Consider the following 19,396-nt stretch of genomic DNA (forward strand, 5'->3'; position numbering starts at 1 on the left):
GCTCACTGCGGTTGCTGGCAGCTCACGCTGGCTGCTGGCTACACACGGTAGCCCATGGCAAACCACTGCCACAGGGGCTGCAGCCTACGCTGTCGCCAGCGACTCATGGCAGCCCAACTCCAGGTTGAGCTGTTGTTCAGCATCTTAGCTGTAGAGGGCAGCCGCACTGGCCCTCATATGTGGGATCCGAACCCGGGTCCTCTGGTGTCCCAAGCCAGTTCTTAACCAATGCGCCACTCGGCCGGCCCTAGTCTATTTACTTTTGAATATTCTCATGAACTTGAACTTAACAGTAGTATGGAGGACTCCTCGGGGTCCTGACTCTAATAATAAACAAGGATTGTATGTTATTACCACATCATTTGTTAGTATTTAATTAAATATCTTGGCATATGAAGCATTTTAATGTGCAGCCATTTAAAATCTCAACCATAGTATTTCCTAGGTAAATTCTTTTATTCATATTCTATACAGGTAGACATCTGCAACCACCTACCTTTTATTAATAAAATGATCTGAAATTGTGAATCAGTAGATTCTGAATTAATGACGTTTTTACCTTTTTATACAACTAACTTTTACCAATACTCAACAGATACAAATGAAATTTTCGCTGAGTTATATTAGTTTATAATCCTCAGTGGTTTGCTGTTTAATTCTGCTTTCCATTCTGAAAGAGTTCTTAGCCTTTGTTCATTAATCATGGGAAACAGTTGTGCAACATGCCTTGATGTTAACGTGAACATCTAAAATTAGTCCTGATATAAGTGGTTAGGTTTCAGTAGTTTGTGGCATGTGTTAAGTAGGCATTGCAAGGTTGGAAGGAACTCCCTAGAAATTCGTAAGTGACTTGTGTTAAGTGCGTGTGCATGTAGTTATGTGTGTGTGTATATATATATATATATATATATATATATATATATATACACACAGTTGAGCAGATGAACAAATTAGATGTTACTACAAGTGCATCATAAGCATCTTTATTTATGCACTATGCTATTTAATCATTTTAGAAGAAAAAATGTATTTATTGAAAACTTGGAATGCTAGAATGGATTTTTCTGCATGTTTGTTTTTCATTTTTAGAGGAATAATTGTATTATATATTCCATATTTCAAGTGATTGACTTATTTTTTTCTCTTCAGAGTTTATAAAAACCTATTCATGAAAATGACATCCTGGTTGTATGAATGTCTTTGTGAAGCTGAACTTGCACAGTATTATCCTCATTTTACTGCCCTTGGCCTTCAGAAAATAGATGAATTAGCCAAAGTTACAATGAAGGACTACTCCAAATTGGGTATCCGTGACATGAATGACCGCAAACGTCTCTTCCATCTTATCAAAATCATTAAGATTATGCAGGAAGAAGATAAAGCAGCCAGTAGCCCAGAGCATCCTCTTCAGACAAGCAGCCTGTACATCAAGCCTCAGGAACCCAGATCTGGACCTCGCAGGCAGCTGCATTTTGATTCTTCAGCTGACATCAAAGACAGAACTACCAGCAACTACGGGTTTGAAATGTGCAATTTATCAGATTTTTCTGCAAGTGAACAGAAGTCTAGTTACCTAAAAGTGCTGGAGCACATGCTACCGGATGATTCCCAGTACCATACGAAAACAAGAATTCTGAATGCCACAGCTGCTGATTCCTATGTGCAAACAGAAACTAACACTTCACTCTTTTCATCAAATCACTTTTCTCCTATACTGGGGGATTGTGATATTCCCATTATTCAAAGAGTTTCTCATGTTTCAGGGTATAACTATGGAATCCCTCATTCTGGTATCAGGTAATAATTTTATCTTTTTTTTTTTTTTTGGAGGGAGGGTAGCCTCAGGCAAGAGCAGTCCTCTTCATGACCCAAGGAGAGCAACCTACTTCTCATTTATAGAAAATGATAGTGAACAGCTTCTGCATTTGATAATAGAAATATCTTGCTGGGGGAAGATGAATAAGGAATTGGGACTTTCCAGATGGGAGAAAGATGATATTGTTCATGTACGTTAAACAGCTGCTACTTGCCAGGATCTGCTATTATTCCTATAGCAGACCTATTTCTATTATTTATTAGAGTGTAACAATACATGTATTACATCCATGAAGGTAAAATAGTGAACTAGCCCTCTGCAGTGGAAAAAAAGAAATTATACAATCTATAGGATTTTTTTTTTAAACTATCACATTCACTTCAACCAACCAGAAGACATAAAGCTTAGTTAAAAACAAAGAGCATGTAGTTGAATTAAGTAGGTCTTTGGAACAGTTGGTTTACCTGCACACACTGAAATATGGTCCTGATTTTGAGTGCCTTCTACAATTCTAGCCCTGGAAGAACAGATGATTTTGGTGATTGCAATGAGTAAGTCACTTTTGATAGAGCTTAGAGTTTGAGAGGGTGACAATAAGTTCTTTTCCCTTAGTGCTTCAAGTTAGAATTTGAAATAAGGTCCCTAAGAGGTGAAATATCGAGTAATATCTAATACAGTATAGTAGAAAATGTTTTTTTTTAAATAACATGTATTACTTGTTTTCTTACTTTAAAAGTTTTAGATGGTGACTTATGGAAAAACAAAATATATTCATAAGCCACATTTTTTTACAAAAGTTTATTCATACCTTAAAACAAGATATTTATATCTGGTCTTATATTAGCTAAGGTTTCAGAGAATCTCATAATCAACTAGCTCTTTTATTCCCAAAAAATAGAAGGCCCAATTTTAAAGATAAAAGTACCTTTAGGAATTTGAAATATTCAATACATAAGTGAATTTTAAAGTGTTTCTGAAACTTTGGTTTGGGGTGGGGGTTGGTTTAGCAAAACACAGCATGTAGTACTGTTTTCTTTTTTTAATTGTAAGAGGACTAGATTGTCCCATGACCATCAAAGCCAGGATTGTTGCTATCCTATTGGTTAACTCAGTGGTTAAAAAACAAATACTGTCTTGAATATTACAGTCTCTTATTGAACAACACATAAAAATCTAAATTGGAATTATTTATAAATAGAATAAAGAAGCTTTGCGCAGTGGCAGTATCGTAGCCAATGAGGTTTATCCGAGACACGATTATTGCTAATAGAATAAAGATAACCATTTTGCATTATTTACTTAGATAGAATGGATATTTTAGTTTAAATATTGCTTTTATTTATTTGGCAAATATTAAGTACTGCTTCTGCTAGGCTTGATTCTAGATATAAAGATAATTAGGAGATTCTGCGTATCTTAGGGGGCATGGTGAGTGGGAAGACAGACAAACAACCATATGGTGAGATAAGTGCTATTATAGTGGTTGATTCATGACAAACCCAGAGCAAAAGCCGTTCGATTGAGCTTTCTCAACTTTTATATCATTATCTCACTCTTCCCATTTTTTATTATACAGATACTCCTCAATTTACGATGGGATTACGCCCCACTCATCGTAAATTGAAAATATCGTAAGTTGAAAATTCATTTAATACACCTAACCTACCAAACATCATAGCTTAGCCTAGCCTACCTTAAACATGCTCACAACACAATATTCAAAAAACACTAGCAACACAATACACTCTAGAGCAGCGGTTCTCAATCTGTGGGTTGCGACCCCTTTGGGGGTTGAACAACCCTTTCACAGGGGTCGCCTAAGACCATTGGAAAACAAAAAGATACATTACGATTCATAACAGTAGCAAAATTACAGTTATAGAGTAGCAACGAAAATAATTTTATGGTTGGGGGTCACCACAACATGAGGAACTGTTTTAAGGGGTCGTGCCCGCGGCATTAGGAAGGTTGAGAACCGCTGCTCTAGAGTATCATTTGTTCACCCTTCTCATTTGCATTACTGGGAGCTGCGGCTCACTGCCATTGTCCAGCATCGTGACAGAGTATCTTACCGCATATCACTAGTGTGGGAAAACATCAAAATTTGAAGTGCAGTTTCTACTGAGTGTGTATCTCTTTTGCACCATCATAAAGTCACAAAACCATGAGTTGAACCATTGTAAGTCAGGGACTTTTTGTATTAGAGAAATAGAGATAAGAGAGTACATTTCCCCCAATAATCCTTAATATTGTTTTCTCACCCATTCCCTAAGTGGGAGTTAGGATTTCAGAACCCTGAGAAACTCCCTTACCAACTTAAGGCTTGCTGTTAGGGAGTCATCCTATCCAAAGTGCATTCTCTTTGGATGCCTCAACTCAGATAAGTTCAAAATAAATTCCTGGCCTCAGAATTTTAATAATCTAAGGCATTTAGAGAACTGGTTTCCCTGACTTATTTAAGACTTAAATAGACCTAACTTCAGCTGTCTTAACTTTTTGCATGTCAGAGAGATGTAGTTTATTTCTTCTAGGGAAGACTGAGCATTAAAACCAGAGCCTTTGTGTCCCCTAAACTTGAAAACTATAGTTCTTTTGTCTGTATGACCCATCCTAGAGTTCCTGGTCAACTTTGAAAAGGACACTTTCTGTCCTCTTTGAGTAGCTTTACACAGTTAGGTTATTAATACCAACTACTAGAGATTTTGACACAAAAACCCTTGTTAAAATGATGCATTAAAATTTTGCTTTTTCTTGTAAAAAAAAAATCGAACATAAGCAAAAGAAGAGAGAATAGAGCAATGAACCCCATATGCCCATCACCCACTCTTAATGATTGTCAAAATTTTGCCACACTTAACCTCAAAATGGTACATTTTTACAAGTGCTATATGTTGGTTAAAAAACAAAATATGCCTTAAAAGTCCTGAGTAGTCCTTCATGCATTGTATTAGAAATTTTATTTGCTACTTTTTACTGATTTAGATCCAGGCAAAAAATAACTTTCTAGCCAGTTGGAGGGCTCAGGAAATTGAAATTGATATGAAACAATTATATAGTGAAATATCCTGTGTAAAATCTATTATAAAAGGCTTTTTAGGGGCTATTAATCAAATTCTAAAGTGTAAAGGAAGGGAATAATTTGTCTTGCTAAGACATTCTTAGTATATGGATTAAAGACATTGATCCTTATAAAACTCTTACTTTGAAGAATCCTATTTTCTTGTTACCTAGCTTAAGAGGAATTTCTATATAGGAATGTGGTCAATTCTTAGATATATGATGTGCATATATACCACCATTAGGCTCAGCAAGTAAACCCGATGAATTTTGTATCTCTAACCCAAGGAATATTTGCCTCATATATTCTGGATGTTAACATTAATGAGTTTAATACTGAAGTCAGAACCAGAGAAGAAATGCATCTGAATAGAAAGGTGAATTAGTGGTAGACAGAACCAGTCATAAAATTGTCCTAGGAAGAAATATAGGATTGTGTTCTAACAAATAAGGACATAACAGGGTGAGCAAAAAGAAGAAGTACAAGAATAAGACATAGGCAGAATATACCTGGGAGGAACAGGGGAAAAGTACATTGAAACGTACCACCTAATTCAAGGTATTTAGTAAACTCAGGTAGAATTTAAAAAAAAAGTAATTCGATAGAATAATCAATAAAACAGTAAATGTACAAGGAAAATTGGACTGAAAGGAAGCAAGAGACATGGGTTTGGGTATTGTAAAGAAAGGCCTTGGGGGAATGTGGTAGGACCGTGTTACGTTCGATTTTGAGGATTGACCAGCCTGAGTTTTTGGGACGTAAAGAAAGAATTTATCATCCATTGTTAAAAGACTTGGAAAACCACATTTGGAAGCCAAACACACTCATAGAGCTAAAGCAACTAGGGTTTGGGAGTGTTTTTTTGTTTTGTTTTGGTCAGGACAAAAGGTGGGGTGGAGATAGAAGTAATCAGGAGGATTTAGCTAATAAATGACACTTTCTCAGTGTCAGAACTTTTAATATGAAACTTTATATATACCAGGGGTGCCAAAAAAAATGTATACACATTTTAAGAAATGATCAACGTTGCTCAAGCAGTAGCTTGCCATAATCAGAAGTGCCTGGACGCTGATGGTAACCACTTTGAGCACCTCTTGTAATTAATTGCAGAGGACAAATGTGACTTGTATTCATCTTTTGTTATCGGTATATATTGAGTATTACAATTTTAATAGTTTTTTTCTTTCTTAAAATGGGTATACATTTTTTTTGCACACTCTGTATGTACACACACCTGATTTATAACAAAATATACTGATACTTTGATCTCTTAAGTAGCCTTATCCTGTTAGTAAAAATTAAAGCCCACTTATTAACATACATCAGACAGAACACCTCAGAGAAAGAGAATCCTTGGACTGAGATGGAGAAAATCAGAGTTTGCGTTCGAAAACGCCCTCTGGGCATGAAGGAGGTACGTCGTGGAGAAATTAATATTATTACTGTAGAAGACAAAGAAACTCTACTTGTTCATGAGAAGAAAGAAGCAGTTGATCTCACGCAATATATCCTACAGGTATGATGCTTTTTTGTGTTTGGAACTACTGTTATCAAGTATGTCAAATTTTTGCTTTTTGTTTGTGTGGCAGAATACAAATTCCAAAATCCAGTTTCTAGTTTGGGTGTTGGCATTCATCCCTGATGTGACATTGCATAAAATCATTGATATCCTGGGCTTTAGTTTTTTAAAAAAATGTAATGGGGGATACAAAAACCTAATTACTCTAGTGCAATAGGGTTGCATCATACATTCACTTAACACACTTTACATGAATTATACATATTCAGCAAAAAAAAAAAAGGAGGGGGATGAGTGGATAAGAATTATTTAAATAATGAATTAGTGATAGACAGGACCAGTTAATGAGCACATGCCCCGAACTGACTATGAGATGGTCACATAGTCTCAATTCTCGCCTGTTTCTCACAGTGTAAACTTCCCACTCTGTTGAGTGTGAGTCTGGAGTTTAATGATGGAAGATATATTTTTGAGCAACAGGGCCCCAGATTGCTAGCCAACTGTGTATGTTTATTCTCAACTATCTTTGGGCTTAGACTTAATTTGGTGGAAATTGAGCTCTTGAGCAGGCCACTTTGTACAGGGTAGATTGCAGTGGGTGAATATAATGCAGGGATATGATTTTACATGTAACATATAAATAAATAAATAAAACACTAGTAGCTCAGACACATAAAAAGTGTTCACTCCCTGCCAGAATGATCATAAGAACCCAACAAGAAAGGGTTTGGTATTGAAAGGAACTTATTCTAAGATGATAGGTACCCTTACAATAACTCTTCCGTCTCATATGAAAGTAGCAAACCCCATAGATGGAAGATATTGTATCTTAGGTACTCATAAAATTGTGAAGCAATTGTGAACAATCTAAAACTGGGGATAATCCACCAGATGTTAAGATTTGGAAATTAAAAGCTTCTTTTACTCTGAATTTGACTCCCTAAAATGTTCATATTATAGTCATTCTATTCTCTCACTCTCTTGCCTCAAAACCCAATGACAGGTAGAGAGAAAAAAAAAAAAGTTGGTGAGTAATCTGGTGTGCTAGCAACTCACCTTAACCAGCTACCCTCTTAGCTCTACTGAAATAAATCCTTTCACACCGAAGTCAAATTAACACTTTCCCCCCTTTTACACTTTCATTGTTCTTCTTTGTCTTTGGTGACCAAAGTGGTTTCACAGTAACATTCAAAAAAATCCACTGAGTCTTTCTATGGGCACTAAATTACTAGGCCACTATATAATCATCCCAATCACTTTAACAGTCTTATCGATTGCTGATCAATGCACAATCTATTAGGTCTAGGTGGGAGGTATTTATTTTGAAGATGGTCCAAATGAACAATTAGTTGTAATGATATCTAGTTCCATGGCTACTTACAGCCATAGTAATTGCCCTATCCAATCACCATCTACCCAAGACTGCCTTAATGATGCTTCTGTCACAGTAATTCCCTTAAGGAGGCCTCGTGGTATCTTTTGTATTTTTCCATTATCCCAAAACACAATAACCGTAACTTCTTTGTTATTACCATTGGTCAATACTTATTGAATACCCATAGTTTCCACAGCATTTTCTCTGCTGTTTGAACTTTGGACCTTTGTGCTCATAGGTCAAAGTTATTACCTATCAATGTTGTAATATAAGTGTTGAGAGGGCTCCCCCTACCTTTTCCTTCCTTAAGTAAAAAGAAGAAAAGGGGTTTATAGCAAATAAATATTGATCCTAAATTCTTTGGGTTTTACTTTTAAACTTATTTAGGAGTTCAAACAATATGTATATGTGTTCATTTAATTGAATATCCTTTCAAATCTTCTTTAGTTACTTAGTATACATGATCATATACATGCAATGTGCTGTCCTACTTACCATTAAATTTTCAATGTAATAAATGAAAATACAAGGAAACAAATCTGTATATTTTATTCCAATTTTTTGAATAAAGAAAAAATATTAGAGGAAAAACATGTGACTGAAATATACCAAAGTCAACAGTGGCTATCGGAGTAGTAAGATTTACAGATAATTTGATTTGCTTCTCTATTGTTTTCCATGTTTTAAAAATGTTCTACAATCAGCTGTGTTGTTACTTTTATATAAAAAGTAAAAACTTTTAATTTCTATTTAACAAAATTTTAAGTTACAGTTGACATTCAATATTTTATTAGCTTTAGATGTACAGCATAGTGGTTAGACATTTGTATAATTTATGCAGTGATCCCCCAATTAGACTAGTACTCACCTGGCACTATACATAGTTATTACAATATTACTGACTATATTCCCTATGCTGACCTTTACATCTTCATGACTATTTCATAATTGCCAATTTGTGCTTCTTAATCCCTTCAATGTTTTCACCCAGCCCCTAGCCCTGCTCCCATCCGGCAATCATCAGTTCTCTGTATCTATGAGTCTGTTTCTGTTTTGTTTATTTTGTTTTTTAGACTCCACATATAATTGAAATCATATGGTATTTGTGTTCCTCTGTCTGACTTATTTCACTTAGCATAATACCTTCTAGGTTCATCTATGTTATCGCAAATGGTAAGATTTCGTTCTTTTTATGGCTGAGTAATAAATATTTCATTGTATATGTGAACCACATCTTCTTTATTCAGTTGTCTGTTGATGGACACTTAGGTTATATAAATGATGCTGCATTGAATATAGGGATGCACATATCTTTTTTAATTTCTTTGGATAAATACCCAGAAGTGGGGTTTCTGAATCATGTGGTAGTTCTATTTTTAAGTTTTTGAGGTTCATCCATACTGTTTTCCATACTGGCAGCACCAATTTGTAATTCCACCAACAGTGTATAAGAGTTCCTTTTGCTCTACATCCTCGCCAACATTTGTTGTTCGTTGATTTATTGATGATAGCCGAAAAACTAGATTTACCTATTTCAAAATCAAAAGTTACAAAAGGGTATGCAGTGAAAGTGTCTCTCTAATCCCATTTCCTCCTTAAAGGCAACCAGTATTACCTGTTTCAAGTGTATCTTTCCAAAGATATTCTATAAATACATATTACTTTTATAATCTAAAAAAAACATTTAAAAAATAAACTATGGAACTCATCATATCAAGGCTAAAGTGAGTGTTAATTCAACTTCATTGATAAAGTATGATCAAATGAAAGTATATGTGATGCAGAGGACTTTATGAATTTTAATAATCTTGCATATTCATATTTCTTTCATAAAAGATACTTACAAAAGTACTGAAAAAATTGGTTCCTAAATTCTATTGGAATGAAAGATACTTATCCTTTTAATTAAGTGTTTTCTAAGATGTTCATTCAAGAGCTAAAGTTATTCACTAATACTTACAGAAGGAAAGGAAGAATAGCCATATACTCAATGAAATAAAAGAAAACCAAAAAAATGTATTCCCATATTTGCTTCTGTTCCTTTTTTCTTACTTTCCTGAGAAATGCCTATATATGCACACGCACACACACATAATTATGTGTGTGTGTGTGTGTGTGTGTATATAGAGATATATACGTATATCTATATCTATATAAATATATTTTACTTTTGATCTCATACTTAACTATTAAAATCTATGGTGATATTTGATCAATGAATGGATTTGTCTCCTTGATTAAAGACCAGTTATGAGTTAGATATAAATCATGTTCATTAAAGCCAGATTTTAGAAATATATTTTATTCTTTATTGTTGCCATTTTCAAGCTTAATGAAAAGTATAATGAACCCCCATGTACCTATCACCCAGCTTCAACAGTTATAAAATTTTACTGTTCTTGAAGTCATATCACATTATTCAAAGCACTAAAAGTTCACAGATCTCTTTGTCAAGCTGCACAGATTCATTATTTTCTCACCTTCTAACTTGTGGAGATTTTTCTAACTAATAAATTTGACTTTGTGGCCCCAATTTCTTCTCAGGTGACCTAACAAATTTCCATTCCAATGTAATGGTACACAAAACAAAATCAAACATGGGGTAGAGTGACCCACAGTAAGTTGGCCCAAGTTCATTTTTCTGGATTTGCCCATACAATTTTTCCTTAACTGGATACTTAGAGGAGGCCCAAAAGGTAGGGCCTCATCTCTCATTTATTGCATTTAGACTGCCATTATAATACTACAGTCAGGCTTGAAATTATTAGGATTTCTTACTCAGATGTAGTTGAGCTGCCAACATGGTAAGCCTCTAAAGGATGCAAATTGTCATGGCTGCCGAACTAATGTTTACCAGACCCAATTGAATGGGTCTCCTATCTCCTCTTCTAGATTACCATAGTTTTTCACTTGAGAGTCACCTTTTTCTCCCCAGCTCCCACATCCAGTCAGTTGCCAAATTGCTCATTCATCTGTCTCCTCTTTATTTCCATATCATCATCTAATTTAGACCCTTTTTACCTCACCTCTGAATTACTAGTGTCCCTGTTCCCAGTCCATTCACAGTGTGAAGCCAGATTCATCTTCCAATAAAATGGTTCAGATCATCCCTCTTCGTTCCAAAGTCTTTTTATTGTCTTCTCACTGTTTACTGAATCAAATATGATCATTCCACCCCTCCCTTAAGGCCGATGTCCTAAGACCCCTACAACACAGTCCTAACTCATTCTAGCCTTCTGTTTCACTTTTCGACCTACCAAGATCTTATATTTGAAACACATTGAATCCTTCCTGTTCCCTAAACATTCTTTGTGTTCTCCTGTGTGGACTCTGCTCATGTTTCCCCTGTGCTTGGAATACCTTCCCTGACTCCATCTCTGCCTCTCAAATTCCTCTTCTCCAATGGCCCATTCTCAATACAGTCATTTTTTCATCAAGTCTTTCCCAATCAGAGGGACTATGTTTCTCCTTTGAATTCCACATGTACTTTATCTCGCAAGTTTTTTCTGTCTTATAGTCATTTGTATACTTGTCTGGATTAACATAAAGTCTTTAGAGGGTGGGGTAGGGTAATGATAGGGTAATATCTGTATCTTTGGGCTCCTTAAAGTGCATACTGCAATATACATCTTGCCAGCTGAGCAATAAATGCTTATGGAATGGAAAAGTTAAGCTGTATAACTTATGGAATGGAGGTCTTCCTCTAGAATCCCCCCCCCAATTTCAAATATGCTAACCCTAGCTAGGTTATGAGGATCACCCCCATAGCATTCAGTTTCTCTCATGGACATAAGGAGGATTAGCTCACTCTTGTACTTATCAATTTACTTAAGATAGAATAAAAATTGTGTGCCTTAGTTTTTATAAGTATATGTCTACAAAGATCTCAAGTAAAAGAAGGCCCTGTCGTTTGACAGTTATTGATTGCTTATTTATTTCTGTTTGTCCTGCTTAGTTACTATTAGTTAAAAATGTATTTGCACTTTTATCTTGTGTTAATTAGATGGTGAAGAATATCCAGAAAATGTCTCTTTCTATAAAAACCAAATTTCTTTTTCAGCATGTCTTTTATTTTGATGAAGTTTTTGGTGAGGCGTGCACCAATCGGGATGTATACATGAAGACTACTCACCCACTCATTCAGCATATTTTCAATGGGTATGATAGTAATTATTTTCTTTTCTTGCTTTTTATTTTCTATTTTCCATAAGTCATATTTTTTAAAATAAATATCACTTATGCCCTTCAGTTCTTTTGAATTAATCATGAATTTACGTTTTGAGCTAATGAATTTAAATTAGTCTCTTCTGAAAAATTCCGTTTTTCTATGTATAGAATTCACCAAGCATTTAGAAATTTTCAGCAGAATTTCCTTTTATACTGATGATATTGATTCTCTGCTTAGTGGAAAAATATAAGCTGACAATAATATAATTGCATCAAAGTCCTCAGAATGAAAAGGCTTAAGTGGTTGTAGTTAGTTTGAACTTTTGATAATAGGAATTATATATTCTGACTATCGTTCTGTTAATTTTTTCATTGGAGTAGGATGGACTAGTGACTAGCACTTATCTACTTTTCATAGATGTATTTTTTAAATTTTGAAGTAATTATTCACACTTAACAAACACTAAATGGGACAGAAAAGGTAGTAGGGGCTTCTGTTGAATATTTAAAATGTAGGCATGTACAGGTGGGAAATGCCAAACAACCTGCTGTAGTTGCTGATTCCAGAGTATTTTGCCTTTTTTTAAAAATAACTTTTTAAACATTGAGATATAATTTACATGCAATAAAATGCACAGATCTTAAGAACTATTCAGGTTTCATGAGTTTTGATAGTTGTATACATCCAACTAACCAATACCTTGAACAAGATACAGAATGTTTCCACTGCTGCAGAAAGTTCTCCTGTGTCCCTGTTTAGTTAATTCCCCACATCATCCCCAGGTCTTATATAACCACTCCTTTTTGTCACTATAGGTAAGTTTTGCTTGTTCTAGAATATCATAGAAATAGAATCATTACAATATATATTCTTTCATGTCTGGTTTCTTTTGCTTAGCATAATGTTTTTTGATATTAATGCTTGTAGTGTGTACCAGTAGTTGTTTTTTTTTGGTTTTTTTTTGTACCGGTAGTTTTTATTGCTGGTATTCCCTTCTATGAATATCCCACAATTTGTTTATCCATTCTGTTGATTGACATTTGGGTTGTTTCCAGTTTTGGACTATTATGAATAAAGCTATATAAACATTCTTTTTTTTTTAAAGATTTTATTGGGGAATCGGGGAAGGGGAACAGACAAGTTACTGTCCTTTTGTTCTTCAGTCTAGTTGTGGAGGACATTGCTTCACTGGCCCATGTTGGTATTATCATTGCGCTCTTCCTAGACAAGGCAGATCAGTCGCCGGCCACTGGCCGGTTGCTCATGACGGCTCTTGGCAGCTCACACCGGCTGCCAGCCACTCATGGTAGCTTTATGGCAGCCCACTGCAGCAAATGCCGTCGCTGGTGACTCAGGGCAGCCCAGCTGCAGGTCGAGCTGTTGTTCACCATCTTAGCTGTACAGGGTGCAGCGTCACTGGCCCTAATGTGGGATCCGTACCGAGGCCCTGCTGCTCAGAGCTGGCATCCCAAGCCAGCTCTTAACCAACGCGCCACTCGGCCGGCCCATATAAACATTCTTACACAAGTCTTTTTGTGGACATGTTTTCATTTATCTTTGATTAAAGTCTAGAAATGGAATTGCTGGGTCATAGGACAGGTATATGTTTATAAGGTATCAAGCAGTTTTCCATGCACTGTTTTATACTCCCAACGGCAGTGTATGAGAATTGCAGTTCTGCATCCTCACCGGATTTGGCATCATCGGTCTTTTTTGTAGCCAATCTTATGGGTATGGAACTGTTTCTCATTGTGTTTTTAATTTGAATTTCCCTAATGCCTGATAATACTGAACATCTTTTCATGTGCTTATTGGCCATTCAGACGTCTTCATTTGCCAGTATTTTGTGTTGTCTTTTGAATTGTTTTGTGGAAGTTATTTAAATCTTTTACAATTATTAGTATAAGCAGGCTAAAAAAATGATATAGCTTTCAGATTCAATTTCTTATGCTCCAAATCTAGAGAGTGATTTTGTGGGAGAGTATGTTTCTAAAATAAGTTAGAAATTGAATATTAAGACATTACCAATAAAAAGTAACACAGTTGCAAATTAAGTGCAAGTTAACTGTAAATTCAGTAGTGTTATAGAGATCCTTCATGCCCATATATATATTTTAAAAGCTCATCACTAAAATGTTCAGAGGATAAGGTAGATGATATATAGAGTATATATTTTTTTAAATTGGGTAATTGGGGGAGGGGAACAGTGTTGGGGAATTGGGGAGGGGGACCAGCCAAGTTGTTCTTCAGCCTTAGTTATGGAGGGCACCAGTCGCCATCTGGCTGCCCGACAGCAGCTCATGGCCTCTAAGCTCAAGGTGCTGTGTTACAATCTTAGTTGCGGGTGGGCGTAGCCACCATCCCATGTGGAGTTGAACCAGCAGCCTTGTTATTAAGAGTGCATGCTCTATCCACTGAGCCATCCGGGTGGCAGCTGAGTTCAAGGTGCCAAGTTCAGTCTTAGTTGCGGGTGGGTATAGCCACCATCCCATGCGGGAGTCAAACCGGCAGCCTTGTTAAGAGTGCATGCTCTATGCATCGAGCCATCCGGGTGGCAGCTCAACTCAAGATGCAGAGTTCAGTCTTAGTTGCGGGTGGGCATAGCCCACCATCGAACAGGCAGTCTTGTTGTTAGGAGCACATGCTCTCACCAGCTGAGCCATCCTGCCACCTGTTGGCAGCTCAGCGACAGCTCAGCTCGGACGCAGTGTTACTGGCCCATGTAGGAATCGAACCAGTGGCCCTTTTGCTCAGAGCTCGTGCTCTTAAGCTAACTCTTAACCAACTGAGCCACTCAGCCGGCCCTAGATGATATTCTTTACTCTCATTCTGCTAGATTTTTTTTAGTGTGTTCTAATTTTTCTTCTGTAATCCTTTTACTAACTGCTTCTGCCAGTGTATTCAAGTACCCACACTGTTGGGAGTCATGGTTTAAAAGATAAGTAACTGGTCTCTGCTTCAAACAACTTAAATCTGATTAGTTACCATCTCTTGATTCTCACACTTCTATGGTTCCTTTGCTCTGGTTATATCATTCTTTCTTTGTTTTCCATCTGGCTTCAGGTCCCTTTCTGTGTATTCATCTCTCCGCCTACCTCCAGCCTCCCTCTACCCCTGTGTCCATACATAGACTTTTTTTTTTTTTATCTCTTTTTTTTTTTAAGATTTTTATTGGGGAATTGGGGAGAGGGAACATTGTTGGGGAATCGGGGAAGGGGATCAGACAGGTAGACAAATTGCTGTTTTTGTTCTTCAGTTTAGTTGTGGAGGACGTTGCTTCACTGGCCCATGTTGGTATGATCATTGTGCTCTTCCCGGGTGAGGCAATCGGTCACCGGTCATTGGTCGGCCGCTCACAGCAGCTCCTGGCAGCTCATACCAGCTGCCGGCCGCTCACGCTGGCTGCCAGCCACTCACGTAGTTCATGGCAGCCCACTGCAGCCCCGCTGCAGCTTACACCGTCGCTCTTCGACTCACAGCAGCCCAGCTCCAGGTCGAGCTGTTGTGCATCATCTTAGCTGTAGAGGGCGAGCGTCACAGGCCCTCAATATGGGATCCAAACAGCAGCTCTGCTGCTCAGAGCTGGCGCTCCCAAGCGAGCTCTTAACCAGCTAAGCCACTCAGCCGGCCCCATAGACTTTTTTTTTTATTGCTGCAAGTAACTACTTTTATCATTAATCCATGCAATTCCTGTTCAAGAGTCTACAATAGCAATTCACTACCTAACAGCATGTTCACTTTCTACCTAGAAAGTGAACTTAGTTGGGCCCCAGAATACTCAGGTAATCTTGGCCTCCAATTTCCTTTAAAAATATACTGTGATCTGTAGGTTGGTCTCCCAACTCTCCTCTCCACCTCTTATTCTGCAGTTCTTCACTCTCATACAGAGTGTGTGCGCACATTTATCCACATGCAAGAATAGTGATTCTCAGAATCACAGGACATCAGGTCTAGAAAGAGAATCCTTTTTTTTTTTTTAAGATTTTTTTTATTGGGGAATTGGGGGGATGGGTACAGTGCTGGGGAATTGGGGGAAGGGGAACAGACAAGTTGCTGTCTTTTTGTTCTTCAATCTAGTTGTGGAGGATGTTGCTTCACTGGCCCAAGTTGGCACCATCATTGCGCTCTTCTCTGGCGAGGCAGATCAGTCGCCGGCTTCTGGACGGCCACTCACTGCGGCTGCTGGCTGCTCACGCTGGCTGCTGGCTACATACGGTAGCCCATGGCAACCCACTGCCACAGGGAGTGCAGCCTACGCCGTCGCCGGCGACTCATGGCAGCCCAGCTCCAGGTTGAGCTGTCGTTCAGCACCGGGGCCCTCTGGCATCCCAAGCAAGTTCTTAACCATCGCACCACTCGGCCGGCCCTAGAAAGAGAATCTTAAAAATCAAGTCACCCAATATTTTATTGATGAAAGTGAAAACTGAAGCTCTGAGAGAAGCTCTTTTATGAGCCCTGCCTCAAGTATTTTGCTTACATTGATTTCACCTTTGTCTAAATTTCCTTAATAATCATATGAGTGGCCACTACCATCATGTGTATCATATGATCCTCTATTATTTATTGCATTTAATTCTCTATTGTTCACCAAACTTATGTTTCATGATTAACACAAAATCTTCTCTAGGATCCTCTAAAGCACCTAGCAGGAGTCCCTGTTTCTGTATCTTCCAGAGTTATCTTACGGTCTTACCAGTTCCATAACAAATTCCTGTAAGAAAACTTGTGTACTGCTTTGAGAATGTTTTTTCCTCTTCCTATGTTTTTGTAATGTAAAGCCCTTCTCTCCTTAAAGGATTGCATGAATTTTGTCAAGGGTTCTTTTTCTACCTGACTTTTGTCATTAAAAATCTATGTGTACACCTGTTCGATTTCCGGCCCGAGCTGAGGAGCTGAGCTGCCAACAGGTGGCAGGATGGCTCAGCTAAAAAAAAAAATTAAAAAAAAAAATCTATGTGTAGATTAGCATTTCTCTTAGCGTGTATAAGTGATACAAATTCTTCTTCTCTCAGAGGCAATGCCACTTGCTTTGCATATGGACAGACAGGTGCTGGAAAGACTTACACCATGATAGGAACTCATCAGAACCCAGGACTGTATGCTCTGGCTGCCAAAGATATCTTCAGGCAACTAGAAGTGTCCCAGCCAAGAAGGCCCCTCTTTGTGTGGATCAGCTTCTATGAAATCTACTGTGGACAGCTTTATGACCTCCTAAATAGAAGAAAAAGGTACTGGATATGATTGGGAAACTGACTCGATTCATCATTGTTTTAAGCCAGAGTCCCACTGTATCATGGGATTTAATGAGTCTTTGGTACATTAATGCCCTTTTGTGAAATGAGAGTCTCCTGAATCAGATACACATTTTTTAAACTGTCAATTCAGCTAGAGAAAAATGTAAATTAGCTTTCCATTAGTATTTTTTTAAGTGATCAATATGCTGTTTATACAAAGATTATCTCTTTTATTTTGGTGTATGAAAAAGGTCATAACTTGAGGAAGTCAGGAAACCAACATGTACTTAAATCCCTTCCTTTTCTTTTAACCTGTTATTACTCTGGAAGAAATATTGGGTCATCGGGAAAGTCATGACATATTTTTCTGTTTTTCAATGCAAAAATGCGTCATGACTTTCCCGACGACCCAATATAAATAATGTTTCCCACTTTCAATAGTCTTAGAGTAAACTTAATGAGAGTTTAACTCTTAAATCGCTTAAAGCTATTGCCCTTGCAACATAATATAGTAATTTAGAAAAGTGTCCAGTAACTCTCATTTTAAATCCCAATTGTATTTTTCTGACATAAAGTTTTATTTAGGTTGAAACAGATGATTTTAACTGAGTAGGAGACAGCAAAGCTGTGAAGGTACCAACTGACTGAAAGAATAGGGAGGAGAGAGGAAGTAGAGGAGGGGGAAGGATAAAAGGTTTTCATAATTAACCAGACCTGAGACGTGCTGGGAGCAGCCACTCCAGGTGGAGAGGAGTGAGTTCAGGCTGAGCATGGTAGAAGAGTGGGGAAACCAAATCAGTGAACTAGACCCCAGCAAAGGTTTTCAAGCTTCTACAACGCCGCCCAAAAGGAGGTGCAAGGTCCAGGCAAGCACTAGAATGGGGGGGGGTGGAGGTGGAGGAGCCCCTCCAATTCAGTAGGGAGAGCATGGTAGGGCCAGTCCTCCCACACCCCTACTGTAGGGGGGCGTAACTGGAGAAGCCACTAAGTGGGCTTAGGCTGGCCACTGTCTTGTGGACTATTCCAACCAAAAGGGACCTTCAGGTATGCCACAATTCAGAGAATGTAGGTTTTGGGGATTCAGTCATACCATAGCTGACAAATAAAGGAGGGTGCCATTCTGGGGTTGTTTTGGCTAAGAGCTGGCTTTCCTTTTTACCCTCTCTGTGTTGGTTTTGAAGCTTCAAGTTAGCTTAACCACAGCCTCTCTTCCAAGCCGCAGTATCCTTATCAGGAGCCATTTCTGGTCAGAAGGCCACTTCCTTTAAAGAACAGTTTAAAAGCCATTGTTGTGCTATGTGTGTGGTTTCTTTGTGTGTGTGAAGGTACAGTTAGATTATCCAGCTGTTGGTGAGTGTAGTTCTTTACTAAATGACCCAGATATATTGCTCCGTATGTTTGTATTCTTTTAATTGTAGTCAAGGGGATAGGAATATGCTAACGCCTAGGTTTGAAGTTTCTCTAGAGCTCACTAGGGAAGACCCAGACTTACTCTGCAAGTGTCTTGAACTGTGGGGTTTTTGTTTTTTTAATATCTCAGGTTAATTGGCTAATATGTCTTTGTTTCCTCCCTTTCTTATACTTCTAAAATGTTCTGATCTGTTGATGGCTCTCTTTCTTGTTTGTTTAGAGCCATTTTTATTTTATCCTGTTGTTTTTTAATAAAATATATTTTCTGTAATAATAGTGGGGCTTTGACAAAGGTATATAAAAGTATATATGCTCAGTCTGCCTCTTAAGCTAGAAACCAAACTTTAAGGATCTTCAAATTAATTCTTAAAAGTAGAGGATAAATTGTTTTTATGCCTTTGCCTAAAAAGTGATAGAAATTTTGCTAATAAGATTTAAAAATCTAGCAGTCTATTGTGGGCTGTCCATTAGGAATGTTTCTGGGATGAGCTCAGGGCCTAGAGCCTGGGAAGTACGTTCAAGAATGGCATGAGGGCTCTGAAAGCTCTAGATCCTTTTATTCCAGAAGTCTAACAGTAAAATTGTTTTCTGAGTGATCATTGGCCTTGGTGAGCTGTTTTCCTCCAAATCTTCTGTAAAAATTTGGACACTTGGGGTGAAGTATAGAGTAAGAAAAAATTTTTTGAACAAAATAATTTTTTTTTTTGGCTATGAAGTGGAATTTCATTCTTTTTTTTTTTTTTTAATTGGGGAATTGGGGGGATGGGAACAGTGCTGGGGAATTGGGGGAAGGAGAACAGACAAGTTGCTTTCGTT

At 37.5% G+C, this 19,396-nt stretch overlaps 1 protein-coding gene across 3 annotated transcripts in view; it reads left to right on the plus strand.

Moving 5' to 3' along the window:
- Window positions 1-19,396, plus strand: part of KIF24 (kinesin family member 24) — a 58,726-nt gene that overhangs the window by 16,455 nt on the left and 22,875 nt on the right. For all 3 annotated transcript variants that reach the window (XM_019624504.1, XM_019624503.1, XM_019624506.1), the window contains 4 exons: window positions 1,150-1,797; window positions 6,201-6,390; window positions 11,829-11,926; window positions 16,949-17,164. In XM_019624504.1, coding sequence (XP_019480049.1) covers window positions 1,169-1,797; window positions 6,201-6,390; window positions 11,829-11,926; window positions 16,949-17,164 — 1,133 coding nt within the window. In that variant the 5' untranslated portion in view covers window positions 1,150-1,168. The remainder of the gene's footprint in view (window positions 1-1,149; window positions 1,798-6,200; window positions 6,391-11,828; window positions 11,927-16,948; window positions 17,165-19,396) is intronic.

The sequence above is a fragment of the Hipposideros armiger genome, unplaced genomic scaffold, assembly GCF_001890085.2.
Source record: "Hipposideros armiger isolate ML-2016 unplaced genomic scaffold, ASM189008v1 scaffold_591, whole genome shotgun sequence".
Taxonomy (NCBI): Eukaryota; Metazoa; Chordata; class Mammalia; order Chiroptera; family Hipposideridae; genus Hipposideros; species Hipposideros armiger.